This window comes from Podarcis filfolensis (genome assembly GCF_964270895.1).
Source record: "Podarcis filfolensis genome assembly, chromosome: Z".
NCBI classification, from domain to species: domain Eukaryota; kingdom Metazoa; phylum Chordata; class Lepidosauria; order Squamata; family Lacertidae; genus Podarcis; species Podarcis filfolensis.
Window position 1 is genome coordinate 381,261 of NC_139617.1, and position 21,337 is coordinate 402,597.

General features: G+C 43.3%; 1 protein-coding gene and 1 long non-coding RNA gene across 3 annotated transcripts in view; one reads left to right on the forward strand and one right to left on the reverse strand.

Annotated features, from left to right (window-relative positions):
* The window catches only part of LOC310753999 (UDP-N-acetylglucosamine--peptide N-acetylglucosaminyltransferase 110 kDa subunit), a 69,519-nt gene that overhangs the window by 23,939 nt on the left and 24,243 nt on the right, over window positions 1-21,337 (forward strand). For both annotated transcript variants that reach the window (XM_083595355.1, XM_083595354.1), the window contains exons 5-14: window positions 159-275; window positions 2,437-2,516; window positions 4,242-4,437; window positions 8,024-8,164; window positions 8,919-9,019; window positions 11,469-11,622; window positions 14,062-14,163; window positions 14,987-15,166; window positions 18,450-18,608; window positions 20,874-20,963. In XM_083595355.1, coding sequence (XP_083451481.1) covers window positions 159-275; window positions 2,437-2,516; window positions 4,242-4,437; window positions 8,024-8,164; window positions 8,919-9,019; window positions 11,469-11,622; window positions 14,062-14,163; window positions 14,987-15,166; window positions 18,450-18,608; window positions 20,874-20,963 — 1,320 coding nt within the window. The remainder of the gene's footprint in view (window positions 1-158; window positions 276-2,436; window positions 2,517-4,241; window positions 4,438-8,023; window positions 8,165-8,918; window positions 9,020-11,468; window positions 11,623-14,061; window positions 14,164-14,986; window positions 15,167-18,449; window positions 18,609-20,873; window positions 20,964-21,337) is intronic.
* Window positions 1-21,337, reverse strand: part of LOC310754059 — a 63,654-nt gene that overhangs the window by 3,702 nt on the left and 38,615 nt on the right. The gene's annotated exons all lie outside the window — the stretch shown is intronic.

The window sequence follows — 21,337 nt, forward strand, 5'->3', positions numbered from 1 at the left end:
CGCCAGCACGCTAGTTTTGGCGCCAGCGAGCGAGCCTCTACCGCAGGATCACTTTTGGCCGGTCAGAGGAGGGATACTAACTGGGACTTTTCTCTTGCTTTTCTTTTGTGCAAATACCCCCTTCCCCCTGTACCTACCTGCCTCTCGACCCTCCCAAGGCCTGCTACCTGAAAGCCATCGAGACCCAACCCAACTTTGCTGTGGCGTGGAGTAACCTCGGCTGTGTGTTCAATGCGCAAGGGGAAATCTGGCTGGCGATTCATCACTTTGAGAAGGTAACTGTTACGGGGTTTCTGGGCTCTAGATGGGAAGGCCTGGAAAAATAATGATAATGATAACAATCCAATATAAGCCCCATTAATTGGGCTATTTTTTTACTAATTTTTTTCATTCATAAGAATCCAATCTAAGCCCCATTGGGCTAGTTGCATTCTTGCTGCCGTCGTTGCAGACATAAGAAGTCTTATACCTAGTGAGAAGGCTTCTGGCTTTTTGACAAATGTATTTTCAAACATTTTCTTTAAACTCATCATATATTATTTCCCAGAAAGCCTTGACCAATGTCACATAATAACAGCTGCATATTAGTATATCGCTGCTTCGCAAGATGTTGCAGGGCTGAATGAAGTGGTTTGTAATAACACTGTCAAAATTGGATGCAATTTTTTAATATATACAGTGGTACCTCGGGTTACATACACTTCAGGTTATACACTCCGCTAACCCAGAAATCGTGCTTCAGGTTAAGAACTTTGCTTCAGGATGAGAACAGAAATCGTGCTCTGGCGGCTCAACGGCAGCAGGAGGCCCCATTAGCTAAAGTTCAGGTTAAGAACAATTTCAGGTTAAGAACAGACCTCCAGAACGAATTAAGTACTTAACCCAAGTTACCACTGTATAATATTTTTTTAGTTTTCACAAAAAACCAAATCATTACATTAAAGAATATTTTTTTAAAAAACAACTGTATGCACAATCAATGTTAATCCCACATTATGGGATTATTTGACTTCCCTCCCCTGCCTCCCCTGGTTCCTTTGTATTATCATCATTCATTATCATCACTGGAGAGCCAGTGTGGTGTAGTGGTTAAGAGCGGTAGTCTCATAATCTGGGGAACCGGGTTCGATTCCCCGCTCCTCCACCTGCAGCTGCTGGGTGACCTTGGGCCAGTCACACTTCTCTGAAGTCTCTCAGCCCCACTCACCTCACAGAGTGTTTGTTGTGGGGGAGGAAGGGAAAGGAGAATGTTAGCCGCTTTGAGACTCCTTAAAGGGAGTGAAAGGCGGGATATCAATCCAAACTATTCTTCTTCTTCTTCTTCTTCTTCTTCTTCTTCTTCTTCTTCTTCAATAAAATCATCATCACTAATTTAAGGTTATCAGATTTTTTTTCAATGAGTCCGGGGATACTTTTCAACTTCAATGGATTTTGTATGGGGACTGATTTGTAAATCCGGGGACTGTCCTTACTTTAAATTTAACCATTACAGGTGGGTTTTTTAAAAAAATTAATCCTGCTAATGTATTAACCTGTGTGCACTGCTTTTGTCAATATGCAATAAACGTTTCCCATTCTTTTTTATATTAAAATTGGAGGCATTTTTTCAGCTGCAATGGGCCTCCAGTGTCCTGTTAGTACCATTAGTTGGTACCATTTCTCGTACAGTTGATATTCCTTGCATAGATAGATAGATTAGATAGATGATAGGTAGGTAGATTCGATTCGATTCGAATAGATAGATAGATAGATTAGGTAGGTAGGTAGATTAGGTAGGTAGATTAGATAGATACATAAGAAAGGTTGGTAGATGGATAGATAGATTAGTTAGATAGATTGATTGATTAGGGAGGTAGATAGATTCAGGCATGGCCAAACCTGGCCCTCCAGCTGTTTTGGGACTACAACTCCCATTGTCCCTGACCACTGGTCCAGTTAGGTAGGGATGATGGGGGTTGGAGGGCCAAGTTGGACCACACCTGGATTAGATGGTAGGTAGATAGATTAGATAGATAGGGTAGGTAGGTAGATAGATAGATAAGATAGGTAGGCAAGTAGATATATAATAAGATAAAGTTGGTAGATAGATAAGGTAGGAAGGTAGGTAGGAGGCAGCCTAGGTCAAAGTTGACCCACTTATTTAAAAGTAACCATGCTGTTATACAGTGGTACCTCTGGATGCGAACGGGATCCGTTCCGGGGCGCCGTTCGCATCCTGAAGCGAACATGCTCGGGTCACGATTTGCTGCTTCCGTGGATGCGTGTGGCATCATTTTGAGCGTCTGCACGTGCGCAAGCTGCAAAACCCGGAAGTAACGTGCTCTGTTACTTCTAGGTCGCCACGGAGCACAACCCGAAATTGTTTAACCCAAAGCTACTTCAAACTGAGATATGACTGTATTAGTAACAAAAATCTATTATCTTAAATATTTTCAGGCGGTGACCCTGGACCCCAACTTCCTGGATGCTTACATTAATCTGGGGAACGTCTTGAAGGAGGCGCGTATATTTGACAGGTAAGCAAATAGGCATAGAGCTTATATTCTCTTTTTTATATAAATGGTTTTTATTGGTTTTGCGTATAATCACATTACATCTTATATTCTCAGTTTAGTGGTTGCACCCATACCCAAACTAACTCCCATTGTTGCCTAGAGGGTTGATTTTATTTAAAGCAAATTGATTTAAATCCCAAATGCATAAGACTTGATTTAAATCCCCCCTTTTACAGGAAGGTTCAGCCTTGCTGGCATCCTCTTAATAGTGACAATCGGAGGCAGGTTTCCTTTTTGGAATCCTAACTTCAGAGTCTTTTCTACGGTTATATAAAAAATGATTTGGTTCTGCTATATACAGCCTGATTGTGACAAAATGATGGTGAGCTTTATTAAGTGAACACTTTTTTATTTGAACAACTTTTCTGCTGTACTTGATTGAAAGGAGAAAAGAAACATTTCCTTCATAACAATTTAAGCAATTTATTTCACTAAAACAGTAACATGGTAGCATATGTATCCATGTTGCTTAACTGATGTGCTGAAACATTTTTTCCCCAAGAAAAACTTGAACTGAGTTTTCGCACTCAAGAAAAACTTAAAACAAGTAATTCTTTCCTGAATTATTTATTTTTTAATTTTTTTATTTCTACCCCGCCCTCACTGGCCAGGGCCGGGCTTAGGGCGGCTAACACCAAATATAAATTACAATAAAATATAATAGAAAAAAAACCCAGTTAATTAAAATACGGCTTAAAATACAGCTTAAAATGCAGCCTCATTTTAGTAGTAGCCCATAAATCAAGACTATAAAGGGAGGAAACATCAGCTATTCACCCAAGCCAGCTATCCATGCTGGTCCTACATGGGCCAGCAAAAAAGCCACGGGAAAATTTATATACCAAATCCCATATAGGGTGTCAGAGTGAGTCTAAGCATAGAGCGAGTTAAAATAATCAAGCCTGGAGGTGACCATCACATGGATCACTGTGGCCAGATCAGGGCGAGAAAGGTAAGGAACCAATTCCTTAATATGGCGGAGGTGGAAAAATGCCACCTTTGCTGTGGCTGCAACCTGCGCCTCCATGGAAAGAGAGGCATCGAAGGTTACACCCAAGCTCTTGACAGAAGGCTCTGGCACTAATTGCACCCCTGCAAGAGATGGGAGTTGGCCCCCCAACCCCATGTTGTCCTGACCCAGCCAGAGAACCTCTGTCTTCGAAGGATTTAACTTCAACTGGCTCCCACGCAGCCACCCAGCCACGGCTTCCAAGCATCTGGTCAGTGTGTCTGGGGCCAAGTCAGGGTGGCCGTCCATTGACAGATAAAGCTGGGTGTCATCAGCATATTGACGACAACTCAGCCCTAAGCTCCGGACAATCTGGGCAAGGGGGCGCATAAAGATATTGAAAAGCATCGGGGAAAGGATTGTGCCCTGCGGCACTCCACACAACAAGGAGTGCCGCAGCGACAACTCCCTCCCTAGCGCCACCTTCTGTCCCCGACCTGAGATAAAGGAGCACAGCCATTGTCTGACTGTGCCCTGAATCCCCACGTAGGCAAGGCGGTGGTCCAAAAGTTTGTGATCGACTATGTCGAAGGCTGCTAACAAATCTAAAAGAATCAGCAGTCCCGGCCCGCCTCAATCCTCTTAATCGTCCTCCCAAAGCATTTTATTTTTTAAAAACCAGATTTTTATCCACCCTGGTGACAATGAAACTGAACCAGTCCTTGATCTCATTTCAGAGCCGTTGCAGCCTACCTACGGGCCCTGAGCCTGAGTCCCAACCACGCTGTTGTCCACGGCAACCTGGCATGTGTGTATTACGAACAGGGGTTGATCGATCTGGCAATCGATACCTACAAGAGGGCCATTGAGCTCCAGCCCCACTTCCCCGATGCCTACTGCAACCTGGCCAACGCGCTGAAAGAGAAAGGCAGCGTAAGAAACTGGTCCCTTTTGCCTTGGGGTGGGGGGAACATCTATATAAAAGATGTTTTATAGATGGTACTTAACACCTGCCAAAATAGCTAAAATGTATAAAACAAAACAAACAAAAAACCTGTGCTGGAGGTGCAGTAAAGCAGAAGGGACACATAACGTATTTTTCGCCCCATAGGACGCACCTAATTTTTTTGGGGGGGGGGGGAATAAAGGGAAAAAAATTATTTCTCCCCCCAGGCACGGGGCAGGCGCGGGGGAAGCCCGAACTTCCCCCGACCCCAGCCCCCAGAACAGCCTGCTATCCGCAAGCCTAGGGAGGCGCGCCGGTCTCCCCAGGCTTGCGGAGAGGTGCGCAAAGCCCGGGCGCACTCTTCAGCGCGCACCAGGTTTCGGAATGCAGGCAGCTCTGCGCCACCCTCCGGAGCCCCGCGCAGCTTCGCGCCGGGATCCGGAGGGTGGCGCAGAGCTGCAGGAAGCCCTGGAGCGCAGGCAGCTCTGCGCCACCCTCCGAAGTCCTGGGCGGCTTCGCGCCGGGATCTGGAGGGTGGCACAGAGCTGCGGGAAGCCCGGGAAAGCCTGCATTCGCCCCATAGGACGCACACACATTTCCCCTTCATTTTTGGAGGGGAAAAAGTGCGTCCTCTAGGGCGAAAAATACGGTACATGTCTGGTGGGCCTGTGGAAAAAAAAATTCAGAAGCTTTCCTATTAGGCAGTGGTGTCCAAACTTTTTTCAAAGAGGGCCAGATTTGATGAAGTGAAGGGCCATAAGAACCAACCAAAGTTGTTGACTTTTTTTAAGGATTGAAGTTGTTGAGCTCTTTTCTTAGGGCTTAAATTGTTGAACTTTTTTTAGGATTGAAGTTGTTTAGCTTTTTCTTAGGCTTTTACCCCATGCTGAATTGGCCAGATTAACAGAGACGATTAGGGCACAACCCAGACAAGAATTCCAAAAGGAATGGGGAAAATGCAGAGAATACTTTACCAAACAGTGCCCCAAAATATACACTTGGACTTGTTTCAATTAATTTCTACAGGAGACTTTGTGGTTTAAGTCATAATTAGGAAAAATTGTAATAATCCCATACAAAAGAAATAGTATACAAGAAATAAATAAGGAGGCCAATTTACAGGATAAAGTCTTTTATTTTTATGTTATGTTTTCTTTGTGTAAGGGGATAGGAGTTTATTTTTGATAATTAGTCAATGGTGGTGGGTCTGTTTGTATGTATGAGTTGTTGTGGACTATGTTATAAATAAAATAAAAATTAAAAAAAGAAAATGAAACCGGTCCCTTTTGCTTTCTGTATGTCAGAGGGTTTGCTGAAAAAAGCCTTCCGGATGATAGTGACCTCGAAATTGGCCTTTTTGGGGGGGGATTTGGGGTACAGAACCTAGAAGAAGTCCTCTTTTATTTTTTCCTTTGTCACGTTCATGTCAAATCATATCGCATACAACTTTGCTCATACCAAGCGTCGACTCCCTGCCCCCCCCCCGCTCCCACTCCCTGGCTTTCTTAAGCAGTCACGATCCTCTTAGCATTTCTATATCACTCTTTAAAAATTGTCCAGTAGCACCTAATAATAATAATAATAATAATAATAATAATAATAATAATAATAATATAAAATTTATACCCCGCCCATCTGGCTGGGTTTCCCCAGCCACTCTTGGCGACAAAATATTAAAATACAATAGTCCGTCAAACATTAAAAGCTTCCCTAAACAGGGCTTGCTGAACTTGGCTTCTTCTTGGTATAATTTTTTGTGTGCAGGTCCACTTCTTCAGATACAAAAGCTTCTACCAAGACCAAACTGAGTTGGTCTGTAATGTGCTACTGGACAATTTATATATTTTTTAATATATTTCAACTGCGTTAGACCACCACGGCTGCCTACCTGAACATATATCGCCCTATTTACCTTCTTACTCTATTTAAAACAATTTACTTTAGCATTTGTAAATCACTTTCAAAAATTATCATGACAAAATATTTTAAATCAAACCATCAAACATTCTCAGATGTTTACAATGTTCTTTCACATCTTTTATAAATTTACTCCAGTCCTTTTCAAACAGTTTGTCGCACCGGTTTCGGATTTTCACTGCCAGCTTTGCCAGCTCTGCATATTAAATCGTTTTTGTCTGCCATTCTTCCAAAGTTGGAAGTTCCTGCCGCTTCCATTTCTGGGCTAAAAATGTCCTTACAGCTATGGTAGCATACATAAATCTACTTTTGGAATTTCTTCTCCCACAATACCCAATAGAATAGCCTCTGGTTTTTTAATAACAGTATATTTAAAGATCTTTTTCAATTCTTTGTAAATCATATCCTAGTAGACTTTGACTTTAGTGCACATCCACCACCTATGGACGAAATTCCCTTCCTTCTCCTTGCATTTCTAGCGTGCCTTATCTTGAGTTATATATATTTTAGGAAGTTTAGTCGGCGTCAAATACCACCTATACGTCACCTTCATTAAATTTTCCGTTAGTGCTGTACATGCAATAAATTGTTTTTGTCCATAATCTTTCCCACCTATCTAATTCAATGTTATGACCAAAATCTTGAGCCCATTTAATCATAACCGACTTAACTTCTTCATCCTTTGTATGCCATTCTTATACGTTTTTGGCAATGATTTTCTTTTACTATCTAGCAACTCTGTCTCTTAATTTTGATTTAGTATGACCAAAACCATTTCCCTTACTGTCTTCCTTAAATACATCTTGCAAAAGACGGTAAGTGTGCGGGAAAGAGAGTTTGAATCGGATTAGTCTGATCTTGTATTTATGTTCCCCTAAACCAAGCATGTCCAAAATCCACTTTGGGGGCCTTCCACCCATCTCTCCTAGATCTCAAAATGCATTGGTTTTGTCATATTTCCTGCTATCCTGCCAAAGAATTTAAATTTTCCCAATGTTCTTTTAGACCAGGCATGTCCAAAGTCCAGTTCAGGGGCCTAATCTGGCCCTCTGGTCGATTTAATCCGGCCCTTGTGGCAGTTTATTTACTAGGGCAAAACTTCCCCCCAAAAAGCTCAAGAACTTTAATCCTAAAAAAAGGTCAGCAGCTCTGGGGTCAAATCCTTAAAAAAGGCTCAACAATTGTGGGGTTTCACTGTTAATATGCTTCTTCTTAATTGCATTTCACTATTAATATATTTCTTAATTGTATTTCAGTTCAACAATGACTTTGATAAAATACATCTTTTGTGACGTGCAGAAGGCTTGAGATACCTATGAGGTGCAACAGTTACCATATAGCATATATTCAATATAAAAAACAGCAACAATTGGTTGTTGACAAAGGACAGCTGGCATATATATAAAAAAGATATTAACTGATATGCATGACATTCCAGATATAGCTATATAATCTCTACTGTTGGTAAGAGAAGACCTTTGGAGCAGGCATTTTCAAAAAAAGAGTTTTTTATGAACGGCCCTAATACCAAGTTACCTTCAGGAGCTGAGGGCCGTATCAAACCTCAATCCGGCCATCCCATCACAGAGCAGCCTTTTGGGCTCCTGTGAAAGACATACTAATATTCGCGTAAAAACTCTGTTTTGTGTTTCGAAGGTTGCCGAAGCCGAGGAATGCTACAATACAGCTCTCCGTTTATGTCCGACTCACGCAGATTCTCTTAATAACCTGGCGAACATCAAGCGAGAACAAGGGAATATCGAGGAGGCTGTCCGCCTCTACCGGAAAGCTCTTGAGGTACGTGCGTGGAGAATTACAACAATTAAATTGACACATAAGGGTTAGGCGCGTACCCTGGACTCCTAGTCTGGGTCTTTTTAAAAATCGCCGATCAGATTTTTCTTGATCAATAACAGAAATAATGGTGAAGAACTGAAAGTGAAGTAGCATTTTGAGGTTCGACAAAGCATGGTCCGATAAGTCCCTTTTGGAAGGAAGAGGGTCTGTCCCTCTTTTTATATTCCTTGGCCTCCCGGAATGACCAAAAATCTGCTTTTTCATCAAAAGAACAAAGCAAGGTGTTAAGGAACGGTACAGAAATTGAAATAAAAGCTGGGCACATGCTGTTCTCTGTGTCGGCTGAGCTTGATCCCCTGACAGTCTTATTTTCTAACAGTATTTCCTGTGCGTACGAAAAAGGCAGTTCATAGGCCCATTATTATTATTATTATTATTATTATTATTATTATTACCACAAGTCATTCCAAATGGTGATTTATTTTGCAGCCAGCCCCTGCCACATTTGAGCATCAAAGAGGGGCCCTTTAAAATACGGCATTGGTCATTTGACAGTCTGATCTCCCAACAGTATTTCCTATGCATGCTAAAAAGGCAGTCCATAGGTTTCTCCTCCTCCTCCTCCTTCTTAATTTTTGCAAGTCAATCCAAATGAGGATTTATTTCACGCCCACAACCTTTGAGCCTCAAAGAGCGGCCTCCGTCTCTTTAGAATGCTTCTCAGGGAAACTAAGAGTGAGCTTCTTCCCCGCAGGTCTTCCCGGAGTTTGCAGCTGCGCATTCGAATTTAGCCAGTGTTTTGCAACAGCAGGGGAAGCTCCAGGAGGCCCTCATGCACTACAAGGAGGCCATCAGGTGAGCTTCCAAAGCCATGGGGAAAATAGATTGAAAGAGCTCCTCCTTATTGTATTTTAATCTTTTGCTGGAAGCCGCCCAGAGTGGCTGGGTATAAATAATAAATTATTGTTGCTGTTGTTAATAATTATTATTACTCCTCATGCACTGGTCTGGTGCCTGTGGGAAAGCTCTCCTCTTGTGGATAATGCACTTTCTCTTTTTCTTTTAGGTTTTTTTATTTTCAGTTTTTTTATTTTAACATTTTATTTCCATACACTCCAAACATTTTCAATATATACAATACTGGGATTATACAAACCCTTCGGACTCTCCCCCATCCCCCCCCCCCCCCGGTTTCCATATTTTGCCATCTTTTCTTGCATGTAATTACAATGATCCGTTCTATTCCATTTCCTTATTTGCTACTTTGGCTTCATCAATGTTATATCAATCCTGCCTGCGGAAAGCCATTAATTCGATTTTAATTTGATCCTGACTTGTTTTTAGGAGGTAATTTAATTATTGTTTGATTTTATACTAATGTTATATATTTGATGTTAGCTGCCCTACGCCCGGTTTCGGCCGGGGAGGGCGGGATACAATTATTATTATTATTATTATTATTATTATTATTATTTCTAAATATGTACAGTGGCCTTTAAGGTATTCAATAATTTTTCCCCATTCTTGTTTAATTTTTTATATATATAGTTTTTATTAAGTTTTAGCATTTTATATTCAACACAAACATCATTCTTGCAGACAGCATAGATGAATCCCAATCTCCCCCAGCTTCCCTCTTCTGGTTTTTTAAATATTTGCTTCTCCTGCCTATCTCATTCTCCCTTAATTTTGCCATTTTTGAACTAACGATGGTTAATATCCTTAAGGTTTTTGCACCATGCTTTTTCACATTTCATCTTCATTATTTTCCCCATTTTCCCCTTTTAACTTTTTTCTTTGCTTAAATTTCCTATCATCTTGATGTCTGATCTTCACGGTCATTTTGATAATCCACTCTTCTTTTGTTGGGACCTTCCTTCCACATCCGGGCTAAGAACATTCTGGCATAAACAGAATACACTGTCTTTTTAGGTCTCTTGGTATTTCTTCACCCGTTAAACCTATTAGAAAGGCTTCTGGTTTTTTCACAAATGTTCTCCCCCCCCCCAGTTAATTATACAGTGGTACCTTGGTTCTGAAACTGAATGTGTTCCAAAACCAAGGTGTACTTTCCCATAGAAAGTCATGCAAAACGGATTAATCCGTACCAGACTTTGAAAAACAATCCCTAAAACAGCCATTTAACATGAATTTTACTATCTAACGAGACCATTGATCCCTAAAATAAAAGCAGTCATCCATGTACTGTACTCTAAAATAAATACGACAGTCTTGTAAATGATAAAAATGAAAATTATTTTTTTTCCTGACCTGCACTGATGATAGTCATTGTTCGGATGGGGACCGGGGCTTCTATCTGTTTCCGCAATCACACAATCAATCAATCAATCAATCAATCAGTAACTAAACTGGGATCCGCACAGTCGCAAAAACAAATGACCCGAAAAAGCCTCTGAAACAAAAACACCAAATAAATTGCAAAAACCAAAGCACCAAACTTAATCTGTTCCGGAAGTCTGTTTGATTGGTGCAGGCGCCCCAGAAAGAACAGCCGAATTTGATGTTTGGCTTCCGAAAAACGCCTGGAAACTGGATTTTCGGCATTTGGGAACCAAAGCGTTTGAGTAATAATAATAGTAATAATAATAATAATTTTATTTATTTATTTATTTATTTGTACCCCACCCTCGCCGGCCGAGGCTGGGCTCAGAGCAGCTAACATCATAAAAACAACACAATGATCCTAAAAGCAGACATCAAGTAATTAAAGTAAAAATTAATTCAGACAAGTTAAAATCCGGGCAGGTGGCAATTATTAGGGTGGAATTGAGAGTGATTAATAATTGCCAGAACTGAGGAGCAGGGATTTCCCAAAAGGAAAGTGCTGCTTGTCCGTATGAAGAGGATGCCACAATGCTGAACCTTTCTGTATAAAAAACCTTCTGTATAAAGAAACCTGTATAAAAAACCTTTGAGAACATTTGAGAACCAAGGTCTTACTGTCCCACATGACCACTAGGGTGGTTCATAAAAAACACTTTTTTGAAAATGCCTGCTCCCAAGGTCTTATCTTACTACACTAGGGATTATATAGCTATATCTGAAATTTCGTGCATATCAGTTAATATCTCGACCCTCCTCCATGAAAATAGCTGTTTTCTTGGCCGTTTTCCTATTTTGTGAAGGCTTTGGAGAAGGCATTTTTAAAAAAGGTTTTTTTAATGAACTGCCCTAAAGACCACCGTATAGGATAGAAAGAGCCTTCTTGACCCTTACATTTCCAGCGTAACTTCAGTGTATTGTTGTACCAAAACTGCACTTTTTCTCTCGCCCTCCATGTCAGAATAAGCCCCACTTTTGCAGACGCTTATTCCAACATGGGGAACACCTTGAAGGAAATGCAAGACGTCCAAGGAGCTCTGCAGTGCTACACAAGAGCAATCCAAATAAATCCTGCGTTTGCCGATGCCCACAGCAACCTCGCTTCCATCCATAAGGTGAGCTTTGTGTCTCTGCTAAATCTATTTTTTAAAAAAACTGTGGGGGGGGGCAGCAGCAGGGAAATCTGTTAGTTTTTACAAAGGAAAACAACTGGCAAAAGCCGTCCCAAACCGAGATAGGGCGCAAAAAGAAAAAGGGGAGAATTGGAATTTATGCTGGAAGTGTGAGGAGGCAGAGGGCACGCCGATACGTTTATGGTGGGGCTACGGAAACGTTAAAAAAATTCATGAGGAAATAAAAAAGATGATCAGAATTAATTTAGAGGGGAAAACCAGAGGCATATTTACTGAGTATAAGAGGTAAAGAAATACCACAAGATGGGATGATATTATTCTTATACGCGACAGCTGCAGCAAGGCTACTCCTTGCACAAAACTGGAACAGGAAATATATACCCACAAAGGATGACTGGATAAAGAAACTAATTGAATTTCTAGAACTGGCAAGGTTAAGTGCAGTAATAAGGTACCAATCAAACTGGAAAATAAAAATATAATGGAAATGGTTTGAAGATTATGTGTTCAAGTACTGCTCAAAAACTAACATGTTGATATGTTTGGTTTAATGTTTGTAAATCTGGTTTAATAATAATAATAATAAATAGTAAGTTAAAAGAGTTAAGAAATATAAATTTAGATAAAAATTGCAATGTGAATGTGAGTGAAGGAAGTCACATGGGTATTTGGGTAAATGGTGAGTTGGGTATAGGGTTAGATGTGGGGAATCCATATATGTAATGTATAGTGTTGAAAATGTACGGCAACTAGCATGTAAAATGAAATCAAAAATAAATAAATAAATAAATAGGGGGAAACTAAAAATGGCAATGTGAAATATTATATAGGAGGGTGAAGGGCGGTGGAGGGAAGCCACAAGGGTGGTTTTAATGTCTGAAATTTTGGGTGGTAGGGTAATACGAATTTTGTTTTGTGTCTATGTGTTTGTTTGTAAATAAATTTTTAAAAAGGAAAATGAAAAAATCGCTGTACTTTTCAGCGTGTCAGGTGGGTTTTTTTACTTTGAAAATGGGGGGAGGTCTTATACGGGTGATTGGGTGGGTGAATGGCTCATTTTCTTAAATTTGAGCCCCCCCAAATAGAGGGTGGTTTATATAGACGGAAAGTATGGTGGAGTTCCACACCCAAAAATCTCATTGTGACTTCCAATCACCCCTACGTCACATTTCCGATGGCGCCCTTTCGCTCGTCTCTCCTAGATCTCAAAATGCATTGGTTTTGTCATATTTCCTGCTGTCCTATGTCAATCCACACCTGCCAAAGAATTTAAATTTTCCTAACATTTTTTTTAGACCACACATGTCCAGCGTGTGGCTGGGGAGCGTAACCTGGTTTACTTACTGGGGCAACCCCCCCCCCAAATGCTCAACAACTTCAATCCTAAAAAGAGCTCAACAACCTTGAGGTTAAATCCTAAAACAGCTCAACAAATTTGCCCCACCCTCATGTCAAATCTGGCCCTCTTTGGGAAAATTTGGGCACCCCTGTAAATTTAGACAATACAGTCCTATCTCAGGTTAAATATGCTTCAGGATGAATATTTTTGGGTTTCGCCGCATGCACAGACGCTCAAAATGACGTCATGCGCAGAAGCGGCGAATTGCGACGTGCAGATGCGGGTTGCATTCGCTTCAGGATGCGAACGGGGCTCCGGAACAGATCCCATTCACATCCAGAGGTACCACTGTACTCTGCAAGTGTCCTGTTCTCTATGAAATGTTTCTTCTGAAACCTCTCGTAATTCTGTCTGTATTATAATATTCTTGCTAATTCTGCGTATTTTAGCCTTTTTGCTGGCTACGCCAACTTAGTAGGGATGGGATTCTCCTTTCCATCCTTTGTCTGTTAAGATTCTCGCTGCGGCTATTTTAGACACTGTGACTTGCCGTTGTTTTATAACCATTTATTGTAACAATCATTTATTCTATGATCAATTACAATAATCATTCATTGTAATAATCATTTATTGTACGATCAATTACAATTTATTGTAATTGTTAAGAGTAGGTTTCTGTTGAATTTTTGCATGCTGATACTCAATATTATTCTATAGCATGGGGAGGCAAACTACGGCCCCATGGCCTTCTCAATCTGGCCGGGAGTCGGCATGTTTTGACATGAGTATAATGTGTCCTTTTATTTAAAATGCACCTCTGGGTTATTTGTGGTACATAGGAATGCGTTCCCTTTTTCCCCCTCCCCAAAATCTAGTCTGGCCCCCACAAGGTCTGAGGGACAGTGGACGGCCCCCTGCTGAAAAAGTTTGCCGACCTCTGTTCTATTCCAATGATTGTTGAATGTTACTTTATAAGTCCACCAGGTGTGGATCATCGTGCCTTCTGTCTGTTCTTCATCTTTGGTTTTGATGGTTGAGAAAAAAAGCTAGTGGCAATTGCTGAAATATCCCTCCCTTTCTAGGATTCCGGAAACATCCCAGAGGCAATTGCTTCGTATCGCACCGCCTTGAAACTGAAGCCGGACTTTCCTGACGCTTACTGCAACCTGGCACACTGTTTGCAGGTGAGGCAGAGTTTTTCAGCATATTAAGGGCCAACACTCCCAGGGTTTCCGGCATTTGGGAACCGAGGCGTTTGGGTCCCAAGGTACCACGGTAATGGTAAAAGCGTCACCTAATTCAGGAATTGTCCAATGTCACCTTAGAGACCAACTCAGTTTGTTCTGTGTCTAAGCTTTCATGTGCAGGCAGACTTATTCAGATACACTGAAGCGGAAGTCCCCACACCTTTCTCTGAAGGGTACTAGGACTCAATCGGTATGGTCAACCTGTGGACGACTGTGTCTCATTACATATCCTAAAACTATTTTAGGTCATCTGCATACCATCCCTTGTTTTTTCAGTCGTTCACAGTTGCCAGCAGGTGGACCATACCCATTGACTCCTACTACCCTTCGGAGAAAAACCCCAACTCACCCTCCCACTATATATCAGGGTCTGGGGGCTTCTCCTTACTCTTACATAGCAGGGTCTGGGGACTTCTCCCTCTGTATATCAGGGTCTGGGGACTTCCGCTTCAGTGTATCTGAAGAAGTGTGCAAGCACACAAAAGCTTATATCAGGCATCCCCAACCTGCGGCCCCCCAGATGTTTTGGCCTACAACTCCCATGATCCCTAGCTAACAGGACCAGTGGTCGGGGATGATGGGAATTGTAGTCTAAAACATCTGGAGGGCTGAAGGTTGGGGGTGTCTGGCTTATACCAAGAACAAACTTCGTTGGTCTCTAAGGCGCTACTGGGCAATTTTTATATATATTTTGACTTCATCAGACCAACACAGCTACCTACCTGAAACTAGAACCCTGGTTTTCTTTGCCCCCTTTCAGATCGTCTGTGATTGGACCGATTACGACGAGAGAATGAAGAAGCTTGTCAGTATTGTGGCTGACCAGCTGGAGAAGAACCGGCTCCCTTCGGTGCACCCCCATCACAGCATGCTGTATCCGCTGTCTCACGGCTTCCGAAAGGCTATTGCCGAGAGACATGGGAACCTTTGCCTGGACAAGGTGGGTCTATGCTGTGAAGAGGTGTGCGCCGCTCCATTCCGTCAGAGTTTGAATGCATGTTGGCTTTGGATATATAATAATATATAATAATTTATTATTTCTACCCTGCCCATCTGTCTGGGTATCCTCAGCCACTCTGGGTGGCTGCCAACCAAATATTAAAAACACAAGACAGCATTAAATATTTAAAAACTTCCCTAAACAGGGCTGCCTTCAGATGTCTTTTAAAAGTGAGATAATTGCTTATTTCTTTGACATCTGATGGAAGGGCATTCCACAGGGCGGCCGTCACCACGAGAAGGCCCTCTGCCTGCTTCCCTGTAACTTGGCTTCTTGCAGAGAGGGAAGCGCCAGAAGGCCCTTGGGAGAGGGACCCCGGTGTCCGGGGTGGAGATGCTCCTTCAGGTCTACTGGGCCGAGGCCATTGAGGGCTTTCAAGGTCAGCACCGACACTTTGAATTGTGCTTGGAAACATACTGGGAGCCAATGCAGATCTCTCGGGACCTTTGGTATGTGGTCTCAGTAAGACTGGATTTAAATCCTTTATTTTACAGAAAGGCTCAATCTTGCTGGCATCCTCTTAATATTGACAACCAGAGGAAAGTTTCATCTGCTGGGCTGTTTAGGGCTTTCAAGGTCAGCACCAACACTTTGAATTGTGCCCGGAAACGTACTGGGAGCCAATACAGGTCTTTCAAGACTGGTGTTATGTGGTCTCTGCGGCTGTTCACGGTCCCCAGTCTGGCTACCACATTCTGTTTTTGTTTTTGTTTTTTAAATAATTTTTATTAACAGGCCAATCACATCACATTATCCAAATCACATTAGTTCCAAATTATACAGCCGAATTTTAAATTTTTGTTGGGGGTACCCATACATCAAGCTCCGAACGAGTCCAAACATCACTTATATTGCTGCTTTAATTAAACAGTTCTATCCAGTTCAATCCAGATAGTCCTTTATTACTTTCTTCATCTTCTTGTTGTTATCGTCTATTCCTTTCTTTACGATCTCTGATAATTTTCACAAGCAGATTGGAAACAGGCATCCTCTGTGTGGGTTTTTTACTGTCCAAAGATATCGCTCAGGGACAGCCGCTGTTCAACGCTTCCATAAAAAAGAAATTAATCTTCGGTCTGCCCTTTACTTTTCTCAGACTTGCCAAATATATCAGGAGGCTCTGTCAGGTCAAGATTGCATTCCAACAATCCTTCTCTTTCCAATGGTCCTGATTCTCCTCCCCCTGTCCTTCTTTCTCCGACAAGCCTGTCTTGGCGAGACGCCATTTTTTAACTGCGTCATAAAATTTTCCTCCGTTCTCACCGTTCACCAATCCTCTCTCCAGCTATAATCCATCCCACACAGTTCTTGAATTCCTGCTTGTGATTAGTAAAACGCAACGATCTTGTTTCTATCTGGGGTTGAGGGTTATTAATATCACATCGTGCAAAGAAAAAAGGTTTTTTCCTCCACCCCCCCTTCATTCCAAACATACAGTCTCTTAATGGTGATTCATCAGAAGATTTACTTATCCGTCCATCATTCCCGGTCACAGAGATCCATTAATCAGCAGTCTTATCTCTCGAGCGTTACTTGATGTATGTGCTTCAGCTTCATTCCAATCGTATGTTTCCAATTATAATTCCGAGCTGAAGCTAACCAGCACACGCTGATTGGAATCGGCGTCAGGAAGATCTGACTTCATCGAGGGCTCGTGCCAAGTGACCGGCACCTCCATCTCTCGGATCAGGGGGTGCATTGTGGACACCGCTGGCAAGGCAGCCCCCCCCATCTCCTTGGGGGGGGGGTAGGAAAACTGCATACTTCCCATAGCAGCCTCTTAATTACCTCGTATGGGTCAGAGAGATGTTATTGTCGGCCATCTTCCAACACGCCACCTGGTGGCCCCTGGCTACCACATTCTGGATTAATTGCAGTAAGGTAGCCCCACATAGAGCGCATTGCAGTAGTCCAAGCTGGAGGTAACAAGAGCATGCGCCACTCTGGCAAGAGAGTCCGTGGGCAGGGAGGGTCTTATCCTGCATCCCAGATGGAGCTGCCCTGGACACAGAACAGACCTGTGCCTCTATGGGTCCAAAATGACCCCCAGACTGTGCAGCTGGTCCTTCAGGGGCACAGTTGCCCCGTTCAGGACCAGGGAGTCCCCCCCCACCCGCCCGCACACCACAGAACTTCAGTCTTGTCAGGATTCAACCTCAACCAGTTAGCTGCCATCCATCCTCCAACCGCCTCCAGGCACCCGCGCAGGAACTCCACCGCCTTTGCCGGCTCTGATTTGAAAGAGAGGTAGAGCTCTCTATCAGGCTTCCTCAACCTCGGCCCTCCTGATGCTTTTGGCCTACAACTCCATGGTCCCTAGCTAGCAGGTCTAGTGGTCAGGGATGATGGGCACTCTAGTTTGAAAACACCTGGAGGGCCAAGGTTGAGGAAGCCTGCTCTATATTGGCGCCAATGGCTGTTAAGCGAAAAAATTCCAGGGTGAGTGACTCCTTGACAGCCTAGCTCACCGGGGCACTTGTCCCCCATGGGTCTATGCTGTCAGTAAAAGGAGGAAGTCCCAGCCCGGTAATTTGGAGCAAAACAGTGGTCAGTAGACCATGATTCTTACTGTTGCACCACAGGTCTGCCCAGGAGTAAGAACCCCGAGCATGGGGCGATGTCAGCTTTTAAAACTTCCTTCTTCTCCCCAGAATACACTTCAAGCAGCATCGTTGATACATCATCACTACATCACTAGCACATCACAAATGGGGAGGGGTATACAAGGGTTATGCATTCAATATGAGGTCCCTTTATCAGACCCCTTAAATCTCCATCACCGAAAGAACAATAAAACTCTTGACACGTCCTTTCCCACTGGAAAGGACATTCAGAACACCTGCCTTGCTAAACTGCCTTGGCGGATGTCTATGGTTGCCCCCTTGGTCCCTCCCTCGGTGGGGTGCCGTGTATGTGCTCTCAGTCTTGGGGAATTCTGGCGGGATGCCCTGTTCCTGCTGCCTACATGACTTCCTTTTTCTTGGCTCATGGAGGGAGGTGGAGCCCAAATTCGCCTTCCTTTCAGGGTTCAAATGGCGTCGGAATGAAGAGAGTCGGTTAAAGCATAGATTTTCTGTGAATTCATAATGCTAGGTGTCTTTCTTGGGCTGTCAAGTCAAAGGTATGTATATTTGTAACACTGGAACAACTTCAAAGATGTGGCCTCATGTCCCTGCCCCCCATGTCATTTCCGTAACTCGGCTTTCTTGAATCCCCTTGCCAGATCAACGTGCTCCACAAGCCGCCTTACGAGCACCCCAAGGACCTGAAAGGCAGTGAGGGCCGGCTCCGCGTTGGCTACGTGAGCTCTGACTTTGGGAACCACCCCACCTCCCATCTCATGCAGTCAATCCCAGGCATGCACAATTCGGACAAATTTGAGGTGAGGTGCACAAGTGGGCAGCCGTGTGAGTAGCTCAGGCGGCAGAGCGCTGAGACACTGAATCTTGGGGTCATGGGTATGAGCCCCACCTTGGGCCAAAGGAATGAATACAGCCTAGGACCGCCTCTCCTGGTATACCCCACGGAGGATCTAACAGTCTGCAAATAATAACATCTTAGAGGTCCTGGGCCTCAGGGAGATTAGGCTGGCCTCGACCAGGGCCAGGGCCTTTTTGGCCTTGGCCCCGGCCTGGTGGAACTCTCTGCCACAAGAGATCAGGACCCTGTGGGATCTGACATCTTTCTGCAGGGCCTGTAAGATGGAGTTGTTCCGCCGGGCCTTTGGTTCAACCTGACTCCCCTTCTCTTTTTGTGTAAGAACTAGCATGAAAGAGGCCTCCCAGCGTTCTCACAGGCCCATATAAGAGCAGCGCAAACAGTTGGGCCTGATGAGCGCTTACTGTTCCCAACCCTAATCCTGCGGAAAGCCATCTAATTGGATTTGAATTTGATCCTGGCTTGTTTTCAGGAGGTAATTTCGTTATTGCTTGATTTTATACCAATGTTACATATTTGGTGTTAGCCTCCCTGAGCCCGGTTTCGGACGGGGAGGGCAGGATACAAATAAAAGTTTTTATTATTATAATAATTATCATCATCATTATCCTCTTAATTTGCGTCAGCCCTTGGTTGTAGCAATAAAATGACGAGATTATCTGCAAGGAATAGAAATGAAAAATCAATGATATCAAATACATTTGAGGGTTTTGAATCGAGAGTGGACCTTATTCTGACTGCCCCAGCTCAAAACCTGGCCGCCTTTGACGTCACCTGCTCCTCTTGATCTGCCAAGAGAGAGGACTCTGGGGTAGTGGTTGGGCAACCTGGAACGGGCAATAAAGGAGGGGTAATCATCTCACGACAAACCTAGACAGGTCCGTATAGTAAAAGCTATGGTTTTCCAAGTAGTGATGTATGGAAGTGAGAGCTGGACCATAAAGAAGGCTGATCACCGAAGAATTGATTCTTTTGAATTATGGTGCTGGAGGAGACTCTTGAGAGTCCCATGGACTGCAAGAAGATCAAACCTATCCATTCTTAAGGAAATCAGCCCTGAGTGCTCACTGGAAGGACAGATCCTGAAGCTGAGGCTCTAATACTTTGGCCACCTCATGAGAAGAGAAGATTCCCTGGAAAAGACCCTGATGTTGGGAAAGATGGAGGGCACAAGGAGAAGGGGACGACAGAGGACGAGATGGTTGGATAGTGTTCTCGAAGCTACCAGCATGAGTTTGACCAAACTGCGGGAGGCAGTGGAAGACAGAAGTGCCTGGCATGCCCTGGTCCAGGGGGGTCACGAAGAGTCGGACACGACTAAACAACAACACAATCATCTCCTCAAGGCTTTTTATAAAGCACATGCACCACTGATTTGGTGCTACCATCTCTGCAGGGACATGAGCGTTTCCCATGTGGAATCTGTTGGAATCGTCCCTCGAGTCCAGTCCAGGACGAGACATTTGATCTTGCGAGGTTCAAAGCTGTCTGCATTTTGGGATTGCTCGGTGATGCAGATCAGGTGCTGGAGAGTCGAAATGGGACAGTGGGAAATTTCCTGATGGCAGTCAAGTTGTTCTGACACTTGAGATCATTTAGGCACCGACAGATTAGACCAGGCATCCCCAGCCTTCGGCCCTTCAGATGTTTTGGACTACAATTCCCATCATCCCTGACCACTGGTCCTGTGAGGTAGGGATCATGGGAGTTGTAGGCTAAAACATCTGGAGGGCCGCAGGTTGGGAATGCTTGGATTAGACTGTTTGCTTGACTAAAACCCAAAGTCAGTAACTGTTGTGGGGATAAGCCACAAGAGGGAAGCTCTTGGGCAAAGATTCCCACATTGCAGGGGGTTAGCCTAGATGAGCCTCGTGGCCCTTTCAAACTCCCTAGTTCTATGATTCTATATTAGCAATTGCTTCATCATGGAGGAAAGCTGTGATGGTTCATGCACTTCGTAAATTCTGGCCTTTTCCTGCGATGTTTGGGAAAGATGGGCTTTGTCTACTGTTTTTCGGCCTGTGTTTTGCTGCGCCTCACGTGCTCCCTGCTCAAGTGACCCTCAAATGTATTTTATACAATGGACTTTTTATTTCCCTTCTTTGTATATTGTATTGTTTTATTGCGATGCCCGACGTGAATAAAGATTCCTCCATTCATTCAGTGACTCTGGTCAGCCTCAGTTCTAAGCAATTTCTCTCTTTCCTAGGTCTTCTGCTATGCCCTCAGCCCCGACGACGGCACAAACTTCCGGGTCAAGGTGATGGCTGAAGCAAATCACTTTATTGACTTATCTCAGGTGAGAGCTCTTTCCCCCCTGTATATCCTAAATACGCTCCTGCCCAGGCAACCTTTTCCGGAAGATATTTTGTCATTTTGAGGAGTTTAGCGATCTGATATAATAATAAGAATAAGAATAAGAATAATAAATTTTATTTATACCCCGGCCAAGACCAAGCACAGGGCGGCTAACACCAAATATATAATACATTAAAAACACAAAATCAAACGATTGGTTTAAAATACAATTCAAATCACATTTAAAATCAAAATAAAATTCAGAGATACGGTCATCTCTTCCTGCCTCTGTTTACTTCTCTATCTTTTGCTAAAGCTCTTTGATGGCAGAGAACAGCCTTTTAATGCATAATCTGGCGGAAGGAAGAAGCTATA